At 39.0% G+C, this 20,539-nt stretch overlaps 1 protein-coding gene across 1 annotated transcript in view; it reads right to left on the bottom strand.

Annotated features, from left to right (window-relative positions):
- The window catches only part of CNTNAP2 (contactin associated protein 2), a 1,093,089-nt gene extending 1,073,870 nt beyond the window's left edge, over window positions 1–19,219 (bottom strand). Inside the window, exon 1 of the mRNA XM_009093851.4 lies at window positions 19,036–19,219. Coding sequence (XP_009092099.2) covers window positions 19,036–19,132 — 97 coding nt within the window. The 5' untranslated portion in view covers window positions 19,133–19,219. The remainder of the gene's footprint in view (window positions 1–19,035) is intronic.
- Window positions 19,220–20,539: the final 1,320 nt, after the last annotated feature.

The following is a 20,539-nucleotide window of genomic DNA, read 5'->3' as shown; positions in this document are numbered from 1 at the left end:
TGGACAGCCTCTTGTGATGGGAATGAAGAATATTATGCCTGATAATATCCTGCCTAACTGCAGCTCTCATTAACTGTTCCCTTGCTCCCAGAAATTGAATTAACAATGAAATTAGTAAAATCACCCAGTGGACTTGAATCTGCAATTGAGAAGAGGGAGGTTCATATCTATTTCTGAGTGCAAATAAATGTCAGTAATCAATTAGGTGTATCTCTTAAGCCTTTACTGATCTTGTGAGCAGTCACATAATCCAGCAACAATCTGAGTTATTCAGTTTGTCAACCTGGCTCCCTATGAATCATTGTGTTCCCTTCGAAGTAAAAGTGGCACTTATAAATTTTATCCTATTTTTAACTGATTTCTAGATTCCTTTTTCACTGCCCAGTGGACATTTCAAGTAGACATTCCAAATGGACTTTTATTACTCTATATACACCAACCCAGAGCTGCCTCTTCAACACTGCACAGCACTAAAGCTCTGGGGCAATTTACTGCTTTGTTGTGCTGATATATCTCCTTGCCAAGATAGTGTTAAAATTTACCAAAATTTTGGAAATATTAAGGATTTTCAGAAATTATACCTAACAAAGATGCTTATAGCAAGTTAGTCACGTAGTGTATTGTTGAGTTCCTTTTTTTTAGGGCTGGGATTAAATGTGTGAGACATTATTTCTTGTTCAGGTTTAGATTTTTTTTAGTTTTTATTCATGTTATATTCTTACAAACTGTGAGTTCTACAGTACTTCATGCTAACAAATTAAAAATGGAACTGTATCATTTTACAAGGCTTTTTAAGGATAAACTGTTTAATTAAGAAATGACATTTAAATTATTTTTTCTTTTAACTTAGTAACTAACTACTTGTGGCCCACAATGCAGACTTTTTTATCTAATTACACAATGCCACCCAAACTCATAAAGAAGAAGGTGAAGAAGAAGGACTACTATTTGGCTTAAAACTTTCATCTTGTTTTATAAATATTATTATATTTTAAAACCTTTAAATTTTCCACCATGTGATATTATACACTTCTATTCAAACTATGCACCTGTAATCCCAGTTTTATCATTCAATTTTGGAAGTTTTTTCCATGCTTCAGGTCAAATGCAGTGCTCTCTTGGGGGTTAGTGCCTTTCAGCATAGAAATCTAAAATTCTCAGCAGCTAGGGTTCCAACAGTGTATGAAACACAAAACTTGGCACAAAGTACAGTAATATTTGACATATGGATGTGCAGTCTATTTCTGATATAACAGTATGTCTGATGTTGTTAGGATCAGATTATTAAAATTATTAGAGATGCCTCTGCCCAAATTAAGGTGCAAATGAGACCATATGCCAAAGGCAATAGCACTGTCTTTATTTAGCAGTAAATGGGGGGGGGGGGAGAGAGAGAGAGAGAGAGAGAGAGAGAGAGACAAGGGGGCAGAGCAAGAGAAAGAGAGTGACTCTATCCATGAGTAGCAGGGGATAAGAATCCACAGAATGCAAAATCTATTGGGCTTATTGTCACTCAGGTTCAGGTGGGAATGACCACCTGAACCTCAGGCAGGGAGTTACCTCCCCTCAGGCAGGGAGTTTTCACACTGGATGATGCAATGTTGTGGATCTCGGGACATTTTATGAGTTTTTGACATCTTCTGAGATGCTGCAGTTGTCTCACAGTTTAATCAATCCTGATCCCTCAGCCAAGATTAATACCTTCATCTTATGTCTCAATGTCCACATCTCAATTCAAAGGGGAGGGAGTATTCACATCTTAGTGATTATGTAAGAAAGGACATTGCCATAATAAGGACTTCTTCCACCTCACAGGATTTACCTCTCATCAGCCTCTTCCCTTATCTGGAAACCAGACTTCCAGTGTGACCAAAAGGGGCCTAAACCATTCCTTGAACCTATTACAAGTTGCAACACTTTCAAGAAATCTCTGGAGATTTTATCAAGTGTAAAATTATTTTAAAGTGCAAAGATAATGACAGGCAATCCATTGCAAAACATGAGTAGTTCTGACTTTCAGATCAGTGACTGAAATGTCTTTAACTGAACATGTATTAATAACTACTAAAAATAATGTTGGATGCATATTACTTTGCTGATTTTATGTACTGGAGGTGCACATGCTTTAACGAACACTAGAGGGTATCAATTTAAAGTTTTTCTAGAAAAGGTGTTGGCTAGGATTTCAATATATCTAAATATGTAAGATAGTTTCCTCTCAAAGACTCCGAGATATTCTGATACAAGATTATCATACTCTAAACTATCCATTCTTTGCAGATTAAATTGCTAATCAATTAATTTAATTGGATACTATTCTGTTTTTTAAGCTCCAAAATTTTGTAAAGTCATCTGATATCAGCCAAAAAGTCATAATTAACAGTCAAAAAAATCCACCAAAAAATAACTGACAGTTCTACCTTCAACCAAATCACTTACATTTAATGACCTAATTTGCTGCCATTTTTAATGAACAGATTTTGTATATTCTGAAATTCAGTGCTCAGTACCAATTAGATAAATTAATATCTGCATCCCTGATTTGAGCAGAATATAAACTTTGGAATTCTTAATTCTTAGGAATTAATTTTCGAAGGGCTCATAGTCTCTGGAAAGAAACTTGATAACTAAAATATTAATAATTTTTTAGGAAGATTACGCATAAGTCAATAAACTCTTAAATAACCTTGAGAAAGGTTGATGATGTGTGTTTATTATTGTATTCCAAGAAGTCAATGTCTGTTATTTTCATGTAATCTTTTTTCTCATCTTCACTGCGTCTGTGAAAGAAAAATCTCCTATTATTACAACCAAGCCACAGATATTACACTAGCTGAGGAGTTATTATTCCCACAAAATCAGGCTTTAGGTATGAAGTTGTCTTGTTTTGAAAGACAGGTGTCTGCTGAGAAAGGCAGGAGCATTCCTCAGAATGGAAAATCTAAACCCCTTCCATCCAAATTATTATAATTTTGAAATTAAGGGGCTCTCAGGCAAAGATATGAAATAGGAAAGCCAGTTCTTTACTAGTATGCGTGATAAAGCAAACCAACAACAGCAACTACGGCATTAACAGCGAAGAGATCACAAATCCAGCCCCAGCCTCCTCGGCCGCAGGCGCTTTCCGCCCTCTGGTGCAGTTCCGGTCACGGCCAGCAGGGGCGCTGCTGGTTCCCGGTGGGCGGGGCAGGTGCGCTGATTCCTCCGCGGCTGCAGGGGGCGCTGTGGGGCGAGTTCAGAGCGCACACAGCAATGGCGACTCGACCGTGACAGGAAGGGAGGGAAGAGAGCCTTTGCTTCCCAAACACCTGGCGCAGCCGATCCCGGTGCCCCAGCAAGACTCTGAGGAGTCCCAGGCTGGGACGGCAGGACCTTTCAGCTGGCAGCGGGTGCGAGGCTACAGTGCAGGAGCTGTGCCAAGGAAGTGGTGGGGCAGGGCAGCAGTGACCCGGCTCTCTGAGCAGGGCAGAGAGAGGCAAGCTGAGGGTCCCAGGTGCCTGAGCAGATGGTGAAAAGTCCCTCTTTTACTGAGGCAGGTGATAATAAGGTCTTAGTTCAGTGGCTGCTCTCACAAGCATAGCCTCACCCCACCCCACGGCAGAAGAAGCAGCTCTGGGCTGGGCTCCAGTGGCTGCAGCGAATTCCCTTCCCCAAGCAGAAGATCCGACTGTCCTTCTCCAAAGCTGAGAGAGAGAGAGCCCGCAGCTGGCCCAGCCCCGTCTTTTATCAGCGCAGTTGGCATGGTATATCTGCCCCTTGGAGAGAAACTCCCAAATAAGAGAAGTGCAACCAGATGCCCTCCTCCTCTGAGACTGGTGACTTCTTTTGTTTTTCTTAAGTACCCAGTTGTCAGTGTTTCCTAGCAATTTATGGGGAAAAATTCTATAAGTAAAAAAAAACAAAAGGAAAGAAACCTACCCCCCAACAGAAGTCCGTTTAGCAGACTGGTTGATTATGTGTATTAAATTCAATTGAAACAAATCCAGAACAATGCAAAGCTTGTATTTGAAGAGCAATTCTGCACCTGAATCTGGTTCCTTTTCTGAAAGTATTTGTGGTGCCTTTCTGGCAGCCAGATTTCATAAATGCCATTTAGAAATCTAAGGGAGATTTTACTGTGTAGAATGTGGCTGGATTATTTCAATATGGTTTATGAAAATATTACTGTTGCTAAAACAAATTAGAGATCTAGTACTGAAAAACTTTGCTGCCATCAGCTGTGTTATAAACACCGTTTTATGCACACCGCTCTCCTTATTAAAGGCATATATAACACACAGATTTGCGTTTGAGGCTAATTCTTACAAATGGTTTGAATATTTATTCTAGTTATATGCCTAAAAAAAAAGTGGTCCAAACATGCGATGTACAACAAAAATGGAAAGAATTAGAGAACTTAACCAGCTCCAGTTATCTGTCTCCTTCCACAGCCTCTGAATAGTTTTCAAGGACCTCAGCATTTTACAGAAGGAAGTCCTGATTCTTGCCCTTATGGTCTCCAATCCCTTCTATCATAAAACATCCCTCAGGATCTAGTCACATCTTTCAACTCTTGATGGATCCACCTCAGATATTAGTATGGATTTGCCTGCAGGAATATACAGAAAGAAGTCTGGTTTTTCCCTCTTGTTCCTCTGCCAAAATCAAAGGATAAAAATCTTCTGGAATATCACATAAGTATTTTTATTTGAATTAGTTGAAATGTCTGCCTGAGGCAGAAGGAAGATGGAAGGCAAGAAAATAAAAATGTTTTAAGCATTAAACACCACTGCTGAGAAATAACTATATTCCTCATTAAAACTGACACCAGAACAATTTTTCTCTGATATATATAAAGTTTGAATGTTATTAGAAGTATTTATATCTTTATACTCTGAATTACTATAATATCCTTCATAGCTTTATGTTCATTTCTTTCTGTAATCAGAGTTATTAAAACAAAGCAAGGAATGCTTTGATTTATAAGTACGAAAACCAGTCTATACTTGCAAATAATATATTTCTTCTTGGGAAGTAGAGTGTTGTCTTAGATGTGTATATAACCATAAAATGCCAATCATACCTCTGAAATTCCACCAAAAATTCTCAGCACTCCTCTAATCTTTATGTCTCTGTGTAAATGAGACAGAGCCAATAAATTCTTTTCAGTCCTAAAATCAGACTTGAAATATTTGCTGTGGTTTCTCAGAATTATGGTATAATTTTTTAATAGTTCTGTTGAAAATTCAGCCTTATTTTTCTTTGTTTTACATTTATCTCATTTTATTCAGTTACTCATGCACTTTTCATGTAGCTGCTTACTTGAAAACGCCACCTTACAGCATTTTGGGGGATGCACTCATACTTCAGCACAATACAGGGTAAATGATACAGAGAATCTTGACCAATCCAAATGCACACTGCATGTGCACCCTCATTGAGTTAAAAAAAAAAAGGCAAAATTGATCCTGATATAGAGTTTAAGGAATATATGCAGGGACATGACTGATCTAGAAAGACTGGCCTCACTTAACTGAGTTTTGAATCTGAGTCATGTCCGAAATTTCAGTATTTACTTCCATCTCAAGATTTTTGTAGTTTGGTTCCATCTTCCTTTTTTTAGATTTAGTGAGAAGAATTGAAGAAAACTTTTGGGTCATAACTTTGAGGACAGAATTCTCACTCATTAGACTGTTTTTGATGTGTCTGGTGTTGTGATAGGCCTGTAATCTGAGTGTCCCTGTTTCAGCACATAAAAATTTATTTCCTTTGTCCTCACTGTCTGCAATTATATTTTTTAGGACTCAACAGCTGTACAAATTAGAAAAATACTTCCTAGTGAAGTATTTTTGTAGTAACAGTTTGAGCTACTCCATTTCAGATTTAATATAAAACCAAAAGCAACTACCTTTCCCAGTGAGAAGAAAAATAAAATCAGCTTCTATCTCTGAACACTCTTCACAATCAACATAATGGTTTTACTGATATTTCATAAAAGGTAAATCTTCAGCAACAGAAGAGAAGTGATTTTCAAATTCAGACTATAAATATTCTCCATGACATCAAGAATTTTGAAATAACTATTCTTTATGAATATAGAAAAATATGTCAGTGAAGACTGGGAGGGGCATTTCTATGAGACTGACCTTAGTGATATAGCAAGTCATTAAATTAAAAATTCAGAGAATCCCTAAAATCCAAATGAATTTTCTCTTCTGATTTGAAGCAACAGCAAGGACCAGAACAGAACAGGTCAGAAAAGATTATATTACTTCCTTCTGCCTGAAACCAACAACCATGTTGCTCTAGCCTCTCCAAGGCCATGTTGTCTGGTGCTGTACAGTCTTCCTAGAGGACAGATTTAGGTTGATATAAGGAACACTATTTTAGCAAGGCAGGATAACCTCCAGCAGTCCCTTACAAACTCAACCATTCTGTGATTTTGTAAAGCAGAATTTAACAAATACATTAAATTATGCACAAAAATATATAAGGTTTAATTTGTCTGTACACAGAAATCATAGGAACTATTATTAAAAAGAACAACCAAAATCACAGGTGTGTGTGTTTTGTGTTTTGGGGTTTTTTTTAGAAATGAGAGAGGAGTTGAGGAGCAAAAGGAGCCATACCAAAAGACTGCTACATTTAAGTGATGAATTTGCCAATCACGTAGAAAAGGCAAAAACATACAGTGTTAGGAAAATGAACAAGACTGCATAGTTAGATCTCGAAGTGGCAACAAAACAATTTACATTCTAATAAAAGCTGACAAAGATGTTAAGCAGAGGTTAACAAGGCTAGGCAGTTTAAACCAGCAGGGCAAGCTGTAACCGAGAAGGTCTCTGCTGATTATTGATGATTTCCAATAACCCTTGAAACAGCAAGGAAATTCCAGAAAGCTGAAAGAAACTGTGAAGTGCAAATACTGAAAAAGATGACCTGCACACTTACAAGCGACTCCAACTAATACTGCTGCTAGACAAAACAATACAGCCTGATTAACAAAAAATTTAAATGCTGTAAATGCAATTACTAAAAATCAACACAGTTTTTTAAAGGTAGATCTTATCAAAGTATCCTGATCTTCCGAGGGCTTCTTTTTTTTTTTTTTTTTTTACCTGAGAATACAAAATTGAATCATAAGAAATTTACAGATATAAGCATTTATGTCTGTTTCTGCATAAATTGCAATAATATGTATTTTGAATTCTGAAGGCAATTGAATGGCAGTCTACCCGATTTTAACCAAGATTCAAAATTGTTGTAAATGTGGCACTCTAAATATCTCAAAATGTAATTGTAACAAAGGAAATGAGTGGTTTCTAGTGAGAACTAGTGGAAATCTGATTTTCAGTCCTTCATGGCTTAACATTTTTATTATTTGAACTGCAGAAAAATGCACAGTCTTTGAAGCTGAAGATGACTTGAAGTTTACACGTCAAAAGCTTGGGACAACTAAGCCAGCTGGTAAAAGGAAGCATTAGGCATTTCAATGTGACCATGTTTGAAGTCATGAACTTAGGGTAAAGAACATAGCTCCAGACCAGGACATTTAATGCCAGAAGGAAATGTGTGAAAACCCTGACAGGTATGTAACTTGGGAAAGGAAGATAAAAGAAACTGTACTCTCTGATAAATGAGACAGGACATCTGATGACAGCTGATATGGAGAAGTCTGATGTACTCAGCAACATTTTTCCTCAAATCTTCCTTGCCAACTGAACTTCCCACATGTCTCAAGGCCCTGAATTGTGGGAGGAGACCCCAGGGCCTGTGGGGTGGAGATGCCCTGGGAAGGCACTCCCCTGTAGGTGCCTGTCAATCGGGGTTCCCTCCCTTGGGTCTGGAAAGTTCTGTTGTTCCCTCTTCCCCATTGGCCTGCGTGCCAACTCCGCCTTCCTCCCCTCTCCTCATTCGCTCATCCCCGATCACCCCACTTATGCTCCTCCCTTGTTCCCCTACCTCATTGGTTCCCTGTACCCTGGTCCCTCCTACCCGCCACTACCTCATAAACCCTGTCCCCACCCTGCTCGGGGCTTCCACAGCCTGTTGCCCTTCAGCCAGGTTGTCTCCCTGCTCCACTCCTATCCACCCCACCTTCGACCCTTCGCCTTTCCTTCAATAAACTTGTTTGGACCCTCGACTGTGCTTGTGGAGCCCTCCTTCCACCTGGTTTGGATTTTGTGATAGCTAGTCGGGACCGGGACACGACTGGAAGCAGACCGAGGAGACCTCTCCCCTGGGAGCTGGACCACCCTCACCTGCCCAGGGATGACACCCGTGCATCATTCCTGCACTGAATATAAAGGCAGGACTCCATTGAGGGAGCAGACCAGATTCAAGGCTATCGCAGGAACCCAAACATAGACAAGTCTATGGAAGCTGACGAATGTGTCCCAGGGTCCTGAGGGAACTGGCAGATATAAGCAGTTCTCTGTCACTTCTGAAAAGTGATAGAGACATGTTAAGCAAAAAAGGGGAAACATTGCACCCATTTATGTGATGTGTGAAAATGGATACTCTGAGAACTGCCGACCAGTCAGCCTCTAAGGTTCATGGAACTGGATTCTCCTAGAAACTCTGCCAAAGGTTACAAATGACAAGGAGGTGTATAAGAGAAAGTGAACTTGTTGTCATGAAAGGCAAATCATTTGTGAAAAGCCTGGTGGCCTTCTACAAATGAGTTACTCTATTGGTAAATGAGGAAAGAGCTTCTGATGTCACCTACCTGGCCAATGAGACAGTTCTACACAACACCCTTGTCTCTAAACTGGAGAAATATGGATTTGATGCATGAATTGTTAGATGGATAAGGATTGACTGGACAGCCATGCCCACAATATGAATGGCTCAAAGTCCAAATGGAGATGCAAATGGAGATGCATGTTTTCATTCAGGGGTGTTGGGACAAGTACAGTTAAATGTCTTTATTAATGACCTAGACCATGGGATTGAGTGTACCCTTAGCAAGTTTGTGGAATGAAACCAAGCTGAGTGGTGCTGTTGATATGACTGAGGGAAAGGACACCATCCAGAGAGATGTGGACAGGCTTGAGGAGTGGTCTCATGTGAACCTCATGAAGTTCAACAAATCCAAGTGTAAGGTCCATCAGCTGGGTTGGGGCAATCCCCAGAAGCAATAAAAACTGGACAGTGAATGGATTGAAAGCAAAGAGGGGCTTGGGGATATTGGCAGATGAAAACTTATGCAAGAGCCAGCAACGTACATTTGCAGCTGAGAAAGCCAGTAGGATTCTGGAATGCATAAAAAGCAGCATGGCCAGCAGGTCATGGGAGGTCACACTGCCCCTCTACTCTGCTGTTCTTAAACCTGATATGGAGCATTGAGTCCAGCCCTGGGGCCACTCTGAGTCCAGCTTGACAGAAGAAAGACTTTGATATGTTGAAGTTTGTTGACATGAGGGCCACGGAAATAGTCAGGGGACTTCTCCCTTTCATAAAGACAAGCTGAGAGTTTGGCGTGGCTTGTCTTGGAAAAAAAGGTGCCAGACAGACCTTATATAGCAGCCTTTCCATACTTAAATGGGGCCTACAAGAAAGATAAAGAAATACTTTTTACCAGAGCATGTACTGATAGTATGAGAGGAACATTTTTAAACTAAAGAGGGTAGATTTAGATTAAACAAAAGGATTGAATCCGGGAATAGACTGCTCAGAGAAGCTGCAAATATCCCGTCCCTGGAAGTGTTTAGAATCAAGTTGGACAGGGCATTGAGGAATCTGCTTTGGTGAAATATGTCCCTTCCTGTGGGGTGGGGTTGGACTAGATGATCTCTTCCAACCCAAGCCATTCCCTGGTTCTTTGATTTTATGATCTGTTGTCCTGGGGTGGCTTTATGATGCTTTATGAACTGTTTATGGTGGTTTTTAAGTTCTGCACCCTTAAAACTTGATCTGAGAGGGAAGGGGGGAGAAGGAGAAGCAGTGGAATGTCTGAGGTGGCTGTTTTCGAAATATAAAGTTTCATCTTTCTCTTCTCCGAGACTGCATTGTCTGCCGCATGGACGGACAGTGGAAGAGAGCTCTCCTTTGCTTTTAGTTAGCTTTTAGCTAGCTGAGGCAGTGAAATTCCCCAGACTGTGTTTTTATTTTTCTTGAGACTGTTTAAATCTCCTCTGGACTGAAAACTCAGAAGAACACTGGCAGCTTACACCTGTGGCCTACTAGGGCCTGGGATGTGGCATTTTCCAATGCAGGAGGGACTGATAAGAGACTGAGCAAGCCGAGCTACACACCATGACAAGGACTTTCTGAATTTGCCATCTCTTCAGAGCAGTGAAAGGTTTTATTATTTAATATTATTCATTGTTTATGCTTGTGAATACTTTGCTTGTTAAATAAACTATTTTTTTTCTCCAAGAAAATTTTCCTGAACCAGTAGGGGGAGGGGCTTCTTGAATCTGCTTTCTAGAGAGACCCCTTTGGAAGTTTCCTCCCAAATTTGCCCTAAACCAGGATATCTGTAAAGCAGAAAAAAGTAGTAATACAATCAACCATATCACTGTAGCTGGGTTGAATCCTTTTTCGGTTTATAAATTATGAATATGTAGATTTGGAAGCAGAATTCACTCACAGAATTCTTTTGACAGTTTTTTTCCATATGAATAAAACCTATGCACTGTACTGACCTAAACTCTAAAATTGCATTTTATGAATAATTATAAACAGAATTAATAAAATCATTCCTTATAATGATATTCTAATAATTGTGTTTTGAAAAAATAAATCCTAACTTCATTCATAATATCTGATTATCTGATTTAACAGCCCAGGATTATGGCACAGCAATTAAGCAGTGAAGGAATTTCAATTGAGTTATTACCTGTGTACCTAGCTTTCACAAACAGATGAATTAATCAGGAATCAATGAAGACAATCTCCCTTAGTTTCAGGCTCAGCAAATTACTCAAAAGAGTGATGAATCAATGAGAATCCGAGAGAAGCTAGTGGAGTCAGTTTATTGCTGGAGGAAAGGGTAGGGAGAGGACAGAGAGTAGGGAGTAAGATGATTAATAAAATCAGAAAGGAGGCGTGTGAGAAATGGCAAATGAATTAGGAGCATAAACAAATGGGTGTGTGATCATGTGGTGTATATTTTTTGGAAAAGGGTTGGAACACTAAAGGATACCTTCTCTTATCTAGAGGGAATTTTCTATCACTTCTAACAGCTTGGCTGTACCAGGGAAGAAGCAGGTAGGACATTCATCATATAACTGACAATATGCCCACTAGCATAATTTTTTGGATGTAAAACCAAAGGAAAGAAGATTAGAGAGTACAGCTTGCTGCAGCTTGGGAGCAAGTATCCAGCAGAGCCTGCCCTGTACAGGATATGCTTCTGACTCCATTTCTCACAGAAGCTTACTCTTTTCCTAATGCACTGCTAATGCCATGGACAGGGCAAGCTACTCTCTGTGACTCCATTCCTCGGCAGAAAAATAAATAGGTTACTGTTATTGTGTGGGAGACAACCTCAACCTCTGTTCAGCACATTCCTCTCCCTTTTTTACCCATAGCCCAGAACAATGGTGGATTCCATTAGTTTTAATCTCTGACTGTGTTTTTAAATTAACCAATTATCCTTATTTTCTTTTTTTTTAAGATATTTGAATTTTTATCTGTGTTCAGGGAAAAAAAAAACATGTACAAGCCCTTCCTATGTTTCACTGAAAATGTGAGCAGTGTCTAAAGAGTTTAGGAAGGTATCTGTGTTTGAGACTTGGGTCAACAGGGTGTTAATGTAAGTTTTTTTGTTTTCCTGTGTCTTGGCTTGCTATTCTTGGTTTTTTATTTGTTTGTTTTTTTGGGTTTTTTTGTTTTTCCCGAACAACAGTGCTCCTTCTATTCCCACAAGATGAGTAAAAACATATTTCAATTTAATTGCATTTCAAAGTATGTTCCAAGAACTTTACACCGATGGTACTTAAAACCAGTTATATGATATGAAATGGTATGAAAACCTTAAATATATTGAGGTTGCCTTTCCTGCTGTGTTTTATCCCATTGCATTAGGCCCTTAGACAATAATTCTTCCTTTTCTTCTCTGGCAAACCTTCCATCACAGGCTTTCTGCTGGCCCTTATGGAAATGGACCTTTGCAGTCTTCTCAGCTTATCTGCTGATCTTCTGTATTAGGTTTTCAATGGGTTCTCAGTAAATATCAGTTTAGGTATACAAGATGATTAAGCAATAAATAAGAGACATTTTTATCAATATTTAGGTGATTTAAGAAACCCGGACAGTGACACCTCTCTAGACATGATGCAAAACAAAAAAAAAGCTTATTTTTTTCAGATTATTCCTACACTGTAGAAACAGAAAGCAGAAATGTAGCATGTATGTAGCTGACTTCCTTGGGCACAGGTTACAAAATTCTAAATGACATAGCAGTTTTACAAAATCAAACAGAATATTTCTGTTATATTTAGACAGTCATTAAATTTCTACAAGAAAAATTACTTTCCTTTTAAGCTGAGACCTAAATATTCTAGATAAAAATAATAAATGTTCATTCAAAAGCATCATATTTGTTTGTGGGATGGAAAATCCTTTGCTTGGAGCAGTACAAATGCTTTCTGGCTTCTAGAAAGTATTTTTAGCTGCTTATTTTATTTACACATTGAAAGATGTATCCCAACTTGAGCTTTTACCAATACAAATGCAAAACTGGCAACAAAGTTCCTAGCTATACTGAGTCGATTTTAGTCACTGATTTATTTAAAACATATTTTTGGAGTGCATACACAGCTTAAAGTAAAATGTTTGATAAATATTTCAAATGGTGGTAAATATTAACATCAAGTAACGAACCATATGTGTAAATAAGTTTGCCAGTCCCTCAGTGGGCTTAGCATGACCGTTTGCTTAAGTTAAATGTCTGAAAGAACCATATCTCCACCAGGAGATTGTAAAGTCAAAAAAGTCTCTAGACTTTTTTAGGCAGAGGAAAGAGGTAAATGTGAATGTCAATATCCTTTTCTGCTCTGAATTATCTGCTGTTCAACCTTAAAGACCCAATTGGAAAAGGCTGGCTACTACTACAGTGAATGAATACTGAGACCATTTCTGAGGTAGGAAAGGTCTCAGCTTTGAAAAGCTGCTTTAAAATTGCAGAAGTATCAAAACCAAGCACCCAAGTTCTTTGTAAATGTTAAGCACAGGACTTGGGAATTCTTTTATTTTACCTGTAATGTCTTCAAAGTTGGAAATGCAAGTGGCTCAAAACAATTGATTACTGATTACTGCAATTTTCTACTTCACCAAACTTAGGGATTTAACATGTTCTGCAATTACCTGGTGCTCTCGGATTATCCACCTATGCAACGCCAATGAAGTTGCTGGATAAATGAAGTGCAATACAGAGAAAATCAATGTTCATTCAAAGGCTGAAGTCTGAAGAACTTTTTTAATCATTTCTAGTATTTCATACCAATGGACTGAATCATGAACCCATGTCAAAAAACATAACCACACTGTGGCACAACTTCCATTTTCTTCAGTGCAAGAAGGCTCAAGCTAGCAGACTGCTCCCTTTATCCTACAAACCTTCCTGGTCTTTTTAAAGAAGGATCTCATATCTATGTAGATTTTGGAAATAATGCTATAATTCTAAATTCTATAAAATTGTTAAGACTAAAGAAAAGAATTTGTAAAGTCGCTAATCATCTCATCTGATGAAGAAGACTCCTGTTGCTTTTCTTACATTTCTTGGTTGAAGTTCCCTACTTGACAGGATCACATTTGCAAGTCCATGTGCTTTTGTAAGATGAGCATGACTGCTATTCAGGACATAGGCATGGGTAGGGGAAGACCTCAAAACTTAACCAGTTATCTTATTTTGACCTATGAATCAGATAATGCAGAGTGAGATCAGCTTTTGAAAATTTAGAAAAAAGAAAATACAGGAACTCCCCCATGGTTTGTGCATAGTTTGTTATTGTCCCAGACATTAAAAGTACTACAGTCTTAAAAATTCCTAAACAGTAAACATGATATCTGACAATTTAAAGACTAAGAGATCCATGTTAAAAGTCATTAAAAGTACTACAGTCTTAAAAATTCCTAAACAGTAAACATGATATCTGACAATTTAAAGACTAAGAGATCCATGTTAAAAGTCCTGAAGAACTTCTAGAGGAAAATCTACTGTCTGTAACAGATCCATTGTAATGTAAGTTATTCAAGAAGTACAGTCTGATGTCTAACGCATTATATATACATAATTTCCTATCACAACTGAAGCAACTGAAATAGTCTCCTGTGTAAAAGTACCTGATTTAAAAAAAAAAAGAAAAAAAGAGAGAAAATAAAAAATATTTCTCATCTCCTTGCAAAAGAAACAACAAACATTCAGAAACAAGTTTTCAATTTGAAGTCTTTACCTTCACCTTCAAACTTTCTTTCAGACTGGACTATTTATTAAAGAGCTTTTTATGCCTTATTTCATATTATTGCACCAGAATAAAAAAAAAAAAAAAAAACAAAAAAAAAAACCAAAACAAAAAAAAAAAACCTAAATGCACAAGCAAAGCAAAAACAGCCCAGGCAAAAGCCAGTTTTTAAAACAGTAGTTCAATGGCATTTACAATTGATTCAATGCCCACTGACACCAGACTTTGAATCAGACTTACTCCATCTAGATGAATGTCTGCAATTAAGTTTAGGCTATGTTCCATACACAAAAGTTAAAGACTCTTTGAAACTTTGATTTTCAGCACTGACACAGGCTATAGCTACTGCCACCAATTTTGAAATTAGATTAGACTATTTGATACTGTTTCATTCATTCATTTACGTATAAGTTAACATTGCTCACGAAAAAGCCAATTTATTTAAAGAGTCATGATGAGTAACTCAATGCAATGTTGTTAAATAACAGTAACTCAGTAACTCAGTGCAATGTTGTTAAAACTGTCCCTTGTCTGTTGAACGTGAATTTTATTATATGGTGATGAATAGCACCTAAATAATAATACAATGCAATTATACTTTGATGGATGTAAATTTTGTTATAATTTCTAGCTAAAGTGTTCTAAAAAACAAAAGAGAAATCATATATTTAATGTTATGAAATTCCATGAACTTAAAAGAGAGATAGGCCCTCAAATTAAAAGTTCAGTATATTTTTAAGTGTTTTGACCCCAAAGGTAAGAAAAATGACTAAATGCTAAATGCACATGAAAATGGTTTGGTATCCTTGAAACTAAATTCTGTAAGGCTACTCTTTTAACCTCAAGACAACAGGACCTAAACGAATAAATGCTAATACAGGAAAAAAAAGGAATTGATCATATTTCCAAAAATATCGTTATGTCTGAGACATTTTCTGGAGGAGAAATATTCCCCAACTGTGAATCTAATAGAATATATGACACCTTCTATGCCCAACATAGGCATACAACTTTCTCTGGACCAGATTGCTCAGAGCTTCATCCAACTTGGCCTCTTAAAAAGGACTTTTTTTGTACAATGCCTTGTTCTTTCAAAAGGGACATTACTCCTTTTCAGTACTTTTCTCAGGAAAATCTGGGTGCCAGGAAGTTAAAGGTAAAAGCTGTATATTTTTCTTTTATGTATCTTAATGATTTACTATAACTGCCCCCCTTTTGATTTCCACACCAAGTCTTGTAATATGGCTCAAACTTCAACTTGAGCAGTGGTATGGGACATACTACAAAAGTATGACAAGTATCAGAACTAGAAGTTTTAATAGTTTTGTGCTCATCAGGTTTGCATCGCATAAAAACAGATATAATGAAAAAAAACCCAAAAACCCCTAGCTGTGAAAGATAATTACTTGCAAAGTGAATTCCTTTCAGAGAGAAGGTGACAATCCTATAATTAATACCTTGAACATTTTTATTAAGTAACAAAGTTGCTGCTTTTTGTGTTTGGGGTTTTTATAGGAATACAAATGAGAGCTAGTCTACCCATATTCATATTCTTATCATTCCATCTTTGCCACATAAAGGACTATAAAGTACTAAATTTGTATTTTCTGTGTTACTTTTTATCTTGTGATGACCTCTCCTGGTTGAGCTGTTCATTAGCCTTGATTCCAGAAGGGTGTTTTCATCCTTCCACGCTTATTAAAAACATAAAAATTGCAGGAATGTGAAGACTTTATTGCCAGGGTATGAAAATAAGACCATGAATCGAATTGACAGTAAGATCTGAGCATTAATATGTGTGATATTGTATCACACTGTATGTTTATTATACTACAGGATAGGCTATCAACACCCACTTTATCTCGAGATAAAAGTAAATGAGATTAAAAGCTTTCAACATGATCACTTCTGAATCACTACTACTGAGAGATTCCATTTTAACTAGAAATAGATGTACTTTGCAAAGTAAACAAACATTTGAGATAAAGCCTATTCACATCAGCAATGTCCAATTCTATTCTTTCTGAAAGCTGTATCTTTTTCTATGCAGCACAAGCAGAGCAGACTGTGAGAAAATACTGAACAGCAAGCTCATATATAGGGATTTGTAATGCACTGTACACCATAAGACTTGCATGCTTCTTGAAAAATACTGTCAAGAATAAATATGATGTTGCTAATAGCTTCAAAGCCAAAACAGAAAGTAACAATGGAGGAGAAGAAGAAATAGTGGTTGGAAATAAGTTTTACGTCAAAGTTGCATTTCACATAGTTTTTAATTGTTTCAGAAGTATTCTGAATATGAGGTTCAAAATAAACAGAGAGGAAAAAAAGGGAAAAATAAAAAGGGGAAAATAAAAGGACGATGAAAACTAGGTATATCATCTTGCCAACAGAAAACAAAATTCTCCAGTCTCATTCACAAAATTCTCCAATCTCAATCAGTTGCAGACAAAGTTACAAACAACCCCAGAAAATAGAGCACAGTGACAAAATACAGTACAGTGACCAGTTTGCACAGAAAAGCGTGGAACCGAATAACCAGCAAAGTGCTGCACCAAAACAGTGTGACACAGCACTGGAGTTCCCACTGTGGCACCAGATCCCAAGCATCCATAAGTCTTTACAAGAATTTTCAATATGTGCTGCAATGTGAACAATCCTTTTGTAAACTTAAGGCTGACGTGTACTTCTAGCTATATTTATGTTTCCAGTAAGCAAATCTAGCTCCATCTCACTTTAAGAAGTGAGTCAGAAATGAAATGAAATGCCACTCACTACATAAGAAGTATAATGTATAAGCTCTTGGTAGGTGAATTACATAAAGAAATTTTTGAATAGCCAGTCATCAAGATAGGAATGTATATGACTAAACTGTAATTAAAATAATATATATCCTCTATTCCTGGAATTCTGGGTATAGTGATGTTACTACAACTATTAACTTCTCAACAAACTTCTTTCAAAAGTTAAAGATTTGTTTGTTGGGAAATCAATACCCCACTGTAGGTCATTTTCAAGTTATACTATAGCCATTAGCTGCTGAGTGACAAAAACAAACAAAAAAGCTCCAAAACCCTCTTAGAGAATAGCAGGGACTTTGTTTTCCAAGAACAGATTTCTGACAACCTAAATCATGAATCCTCTCCCCCACACGTTCCTATTATGCAGAATCTGAGAGATGACCATGAAAAATAATACTCATAAGAAAAATTATATAGCTGGTCAAAACTAAGAAGTAAGCCTCAGGATCAATACTCCTCCTAATTCAAAGGTAGGAAAACAACTGAACATCCTACAGCCTCTGAGACCTAGATAACAATGCAGACACTGCTATACATATTTGTTGACACACAAACAAAAATGCAAGTGCAAGTAAATCCTGGTAAATCCTGGAATAACACTTGTTTTTCAATAGATATTAGATGATAACAGATAGAAACCCACTAAGAAAGCATAGCAGTGCTCCAATTCCCGAATCATTGCATTGTTCATTCCGCCCCCCAAGGAAACAATTAAACAAATAAATAAACAGAGTGATCTACATAGGTCTCTATGCAGTATGTACATTATATTCTATTCAATTCCCTATTTGGTCAGTAGAATCAACCCCCATTCACATGTATGCAATCCCAGCACATCTATCCATAAGATTTCAGGACACTTCCTTCCTCTCTAAAGAGCCGATCAAGCCAGCAGTATGATGATGATACTATAAAAATGCACTGTTTCATTTCAGTATGCATTTCAAAAATACCTGGCAATTGGCAAATGTTTTACATAATCTGAAGAGAAACAACTAAATACTTAATACTGACATCTACTTGCAAAAATGTTTTGCTCAAAACTACAGCTCAGTGCAATGTTAAAGATTTGATCCACTGAAATCAATGAATATGCTGTCATTTTTATACTGATAGCAGAATCAGATTCTGTACAGGTGCTCTACACTGTCTGAAGTTCAGCATTTCAGCAGATGTTTGATCATTTCTCTACTATTTCTACCTTGCTAGGAGGGCAATTGATGGTCTCCTCTAAAATACCTTTGCTCATGCTCATTCTATTATGGGCAGCAAAACTTTGCTCTAAAGAAAAGCTGTCCTGGCTCAGTTCCCTCTCATCAACTCACAATCATTCTTTCCTCTTCAAATGAGATGGAATTTTCTCTTGCTGCTCCTCGATAAAACACTAGTTAGGGAAACTGCTCACATCTCCTCTTTTCCCTTACAAAACTGTGGAAGTGAAGTACTTCCAAATGCAAATTGCATCCCTTCCGAGGAAGATGGGAAAAACCAAAACAAAACAAACCGACCAGCCAAACAAAACCTATCCCCAAACTTTGAACAGCTTCTGATTCCTTTCACCCTCTGACTCCATTGCAGAACCAAGATTATATCACAGAGCAGTTCTCTTTCAACTTTCCACACCAGCTACCACTGAAATCACCAAGGAAGATCTGATGGGGAGCACTGCAAACAGTATCAGACCTCAGTGCACACATACGCATACAAAGAAAAATCAAACACAATCAAACACAATATTCATCAGCAAAGCAAAAATAATCAAGATCACAGAGTTGTGGAAATTTCCCTCTGGCTTAATTCAGAGCTGAAATTGTGCGTGTTTCTTAGTAAAGGGTACTTACGAGATGCAGGCAGAGCAGTCCTGGCTCTGCAGCTAATGCTGATGAAAATCCAGAGGAAGAGAGCTGCCCTGCAGCCAGCTCGGGTAAATACAACCATCCTTCACTTCCTGGCTCCCTGTACTCCAAATGCCAGCCGCAGAAGACCTGCTTTTCTCCACTTTGGCCCCCTTCGCTCTCTCTCCTTCTCTTCCTCGGAGGAGGTGTCGAGGAGGTAAAGGGGGCAGGGCTTTACCTTGGGGTAGAAGCCAAACCCCCTCTTCGTCTGCTATCTTTGGGTTTGCAGCAGCAGGATAAGTCCCGGTACTTTTCTTTCCCTTATTTCTCTGTGTTTGTGCGTGTTTGTTTCTGTGCCTCCTTCTCAGAGAAAGGGGGAAAGAAAAAAGAAAAAAAAAAAAAAAAAAGCCACGAAGTATCAAATAAAGGGATTGTAGAGTAGAAAAATAAATAATTAAAAAAAAAAAATGAAGATCAATCCCCTAAAAGACGTGGGAGGAGGGAGGGAAAAGGGAGATGGAGATGAAGGGAAGGAAGAAAGGCGAATAAAGCAGTTGGTGCTGCTAATGCTGCTGTTGATGCTACCACTGCAGCTGAGCCCTTCTTCCTGTACAGAGGAGCGCTGCTAAGAGAAGCTTGCAATAACCTCCCAGCTCAGATATATATACACAGTGTACGCGCACACACAGCCGGGCAGCCAAACACACACTCGCACAGAAGCAGGGAGAGGGGAGGGAGGGAGAGAGAGACACTCCCGCAGCACAGAAGCAGGCTCAGAGCCTCTCTCCTCATGTATTTATCATCTTCCAGCAGGAGGAAACGCTGCCACTAGCAGCAGCAACCTTCCTCCTCCAAAAAAAAAAAAGAAAAAAAAAAAAAAAAAAGACAGGAGGTGGGAAAATCCTCTCCCCTGCGCTCCCCTCCCCTTCCCTTCGCTTCCTCCAGCTCCTCCTTCTTCCTCTGCGCCCCTCGAGCCTCCAGGACCCCGATCGTCCTCTCTTGCCTGGCTCAGATGCAGAGCCGGGGGACGGCGGCGGGGATCGCGGCCAGGGCTGGGGCGGAGCGGGGCGGGAGCCAGTGCAGGGATCGGGGCTGCGGGAAGGTGGAGCGGGGCCGGGGCGAGGGGGGATGGGGATGGGGATGGGGATGGGGATGGGGATGGGGATGGGGATGGGGATGGGGATGGGGTGGGGTGGGGTGGGGATGGGGATTGGGATTCGGATCGGGGCCGGGGCCGGCTGCAGAGCGGAGCGGCGGGGCGGTGTCGCGGTGCCGCTGGAGCGGAGGCGCGGAGTCCCTGCTCGCCCCGCGGTCGGCTCCTGCCGCCCTCCCCGCCGCTCCCCCGCACACCGCGGCTACCCGAGCTCCAGCCTGCGGGGATCCGAGACAGGTGGCCAGCAGGCAAGTCCTCCGAGCGGTCCTAGATCTGGTGGGGAGCGAGCATCATCCCGCCTGCAGAGAGCTGAGGCTGCAGGAGCCGCTAATGCAGATGTTGCCATTCTGTAATTAA

This window comes from Serinus canaria, chromosome 2, assembly GCF_022539315.1.
Source record: "Serinus canaria isolate serCan28SL12 chromosome 2, serCan2020, whole genome shotgun sequence".
Lineage (NCBI taxonomy): Eukaryota > Metazoa > Chordata > Aves > Passeriformes > Fringillidae > Serinus > Serinus canaria.
This window is presented reverse-complemented; position numbering and strand designations above follow the sequence as displayed.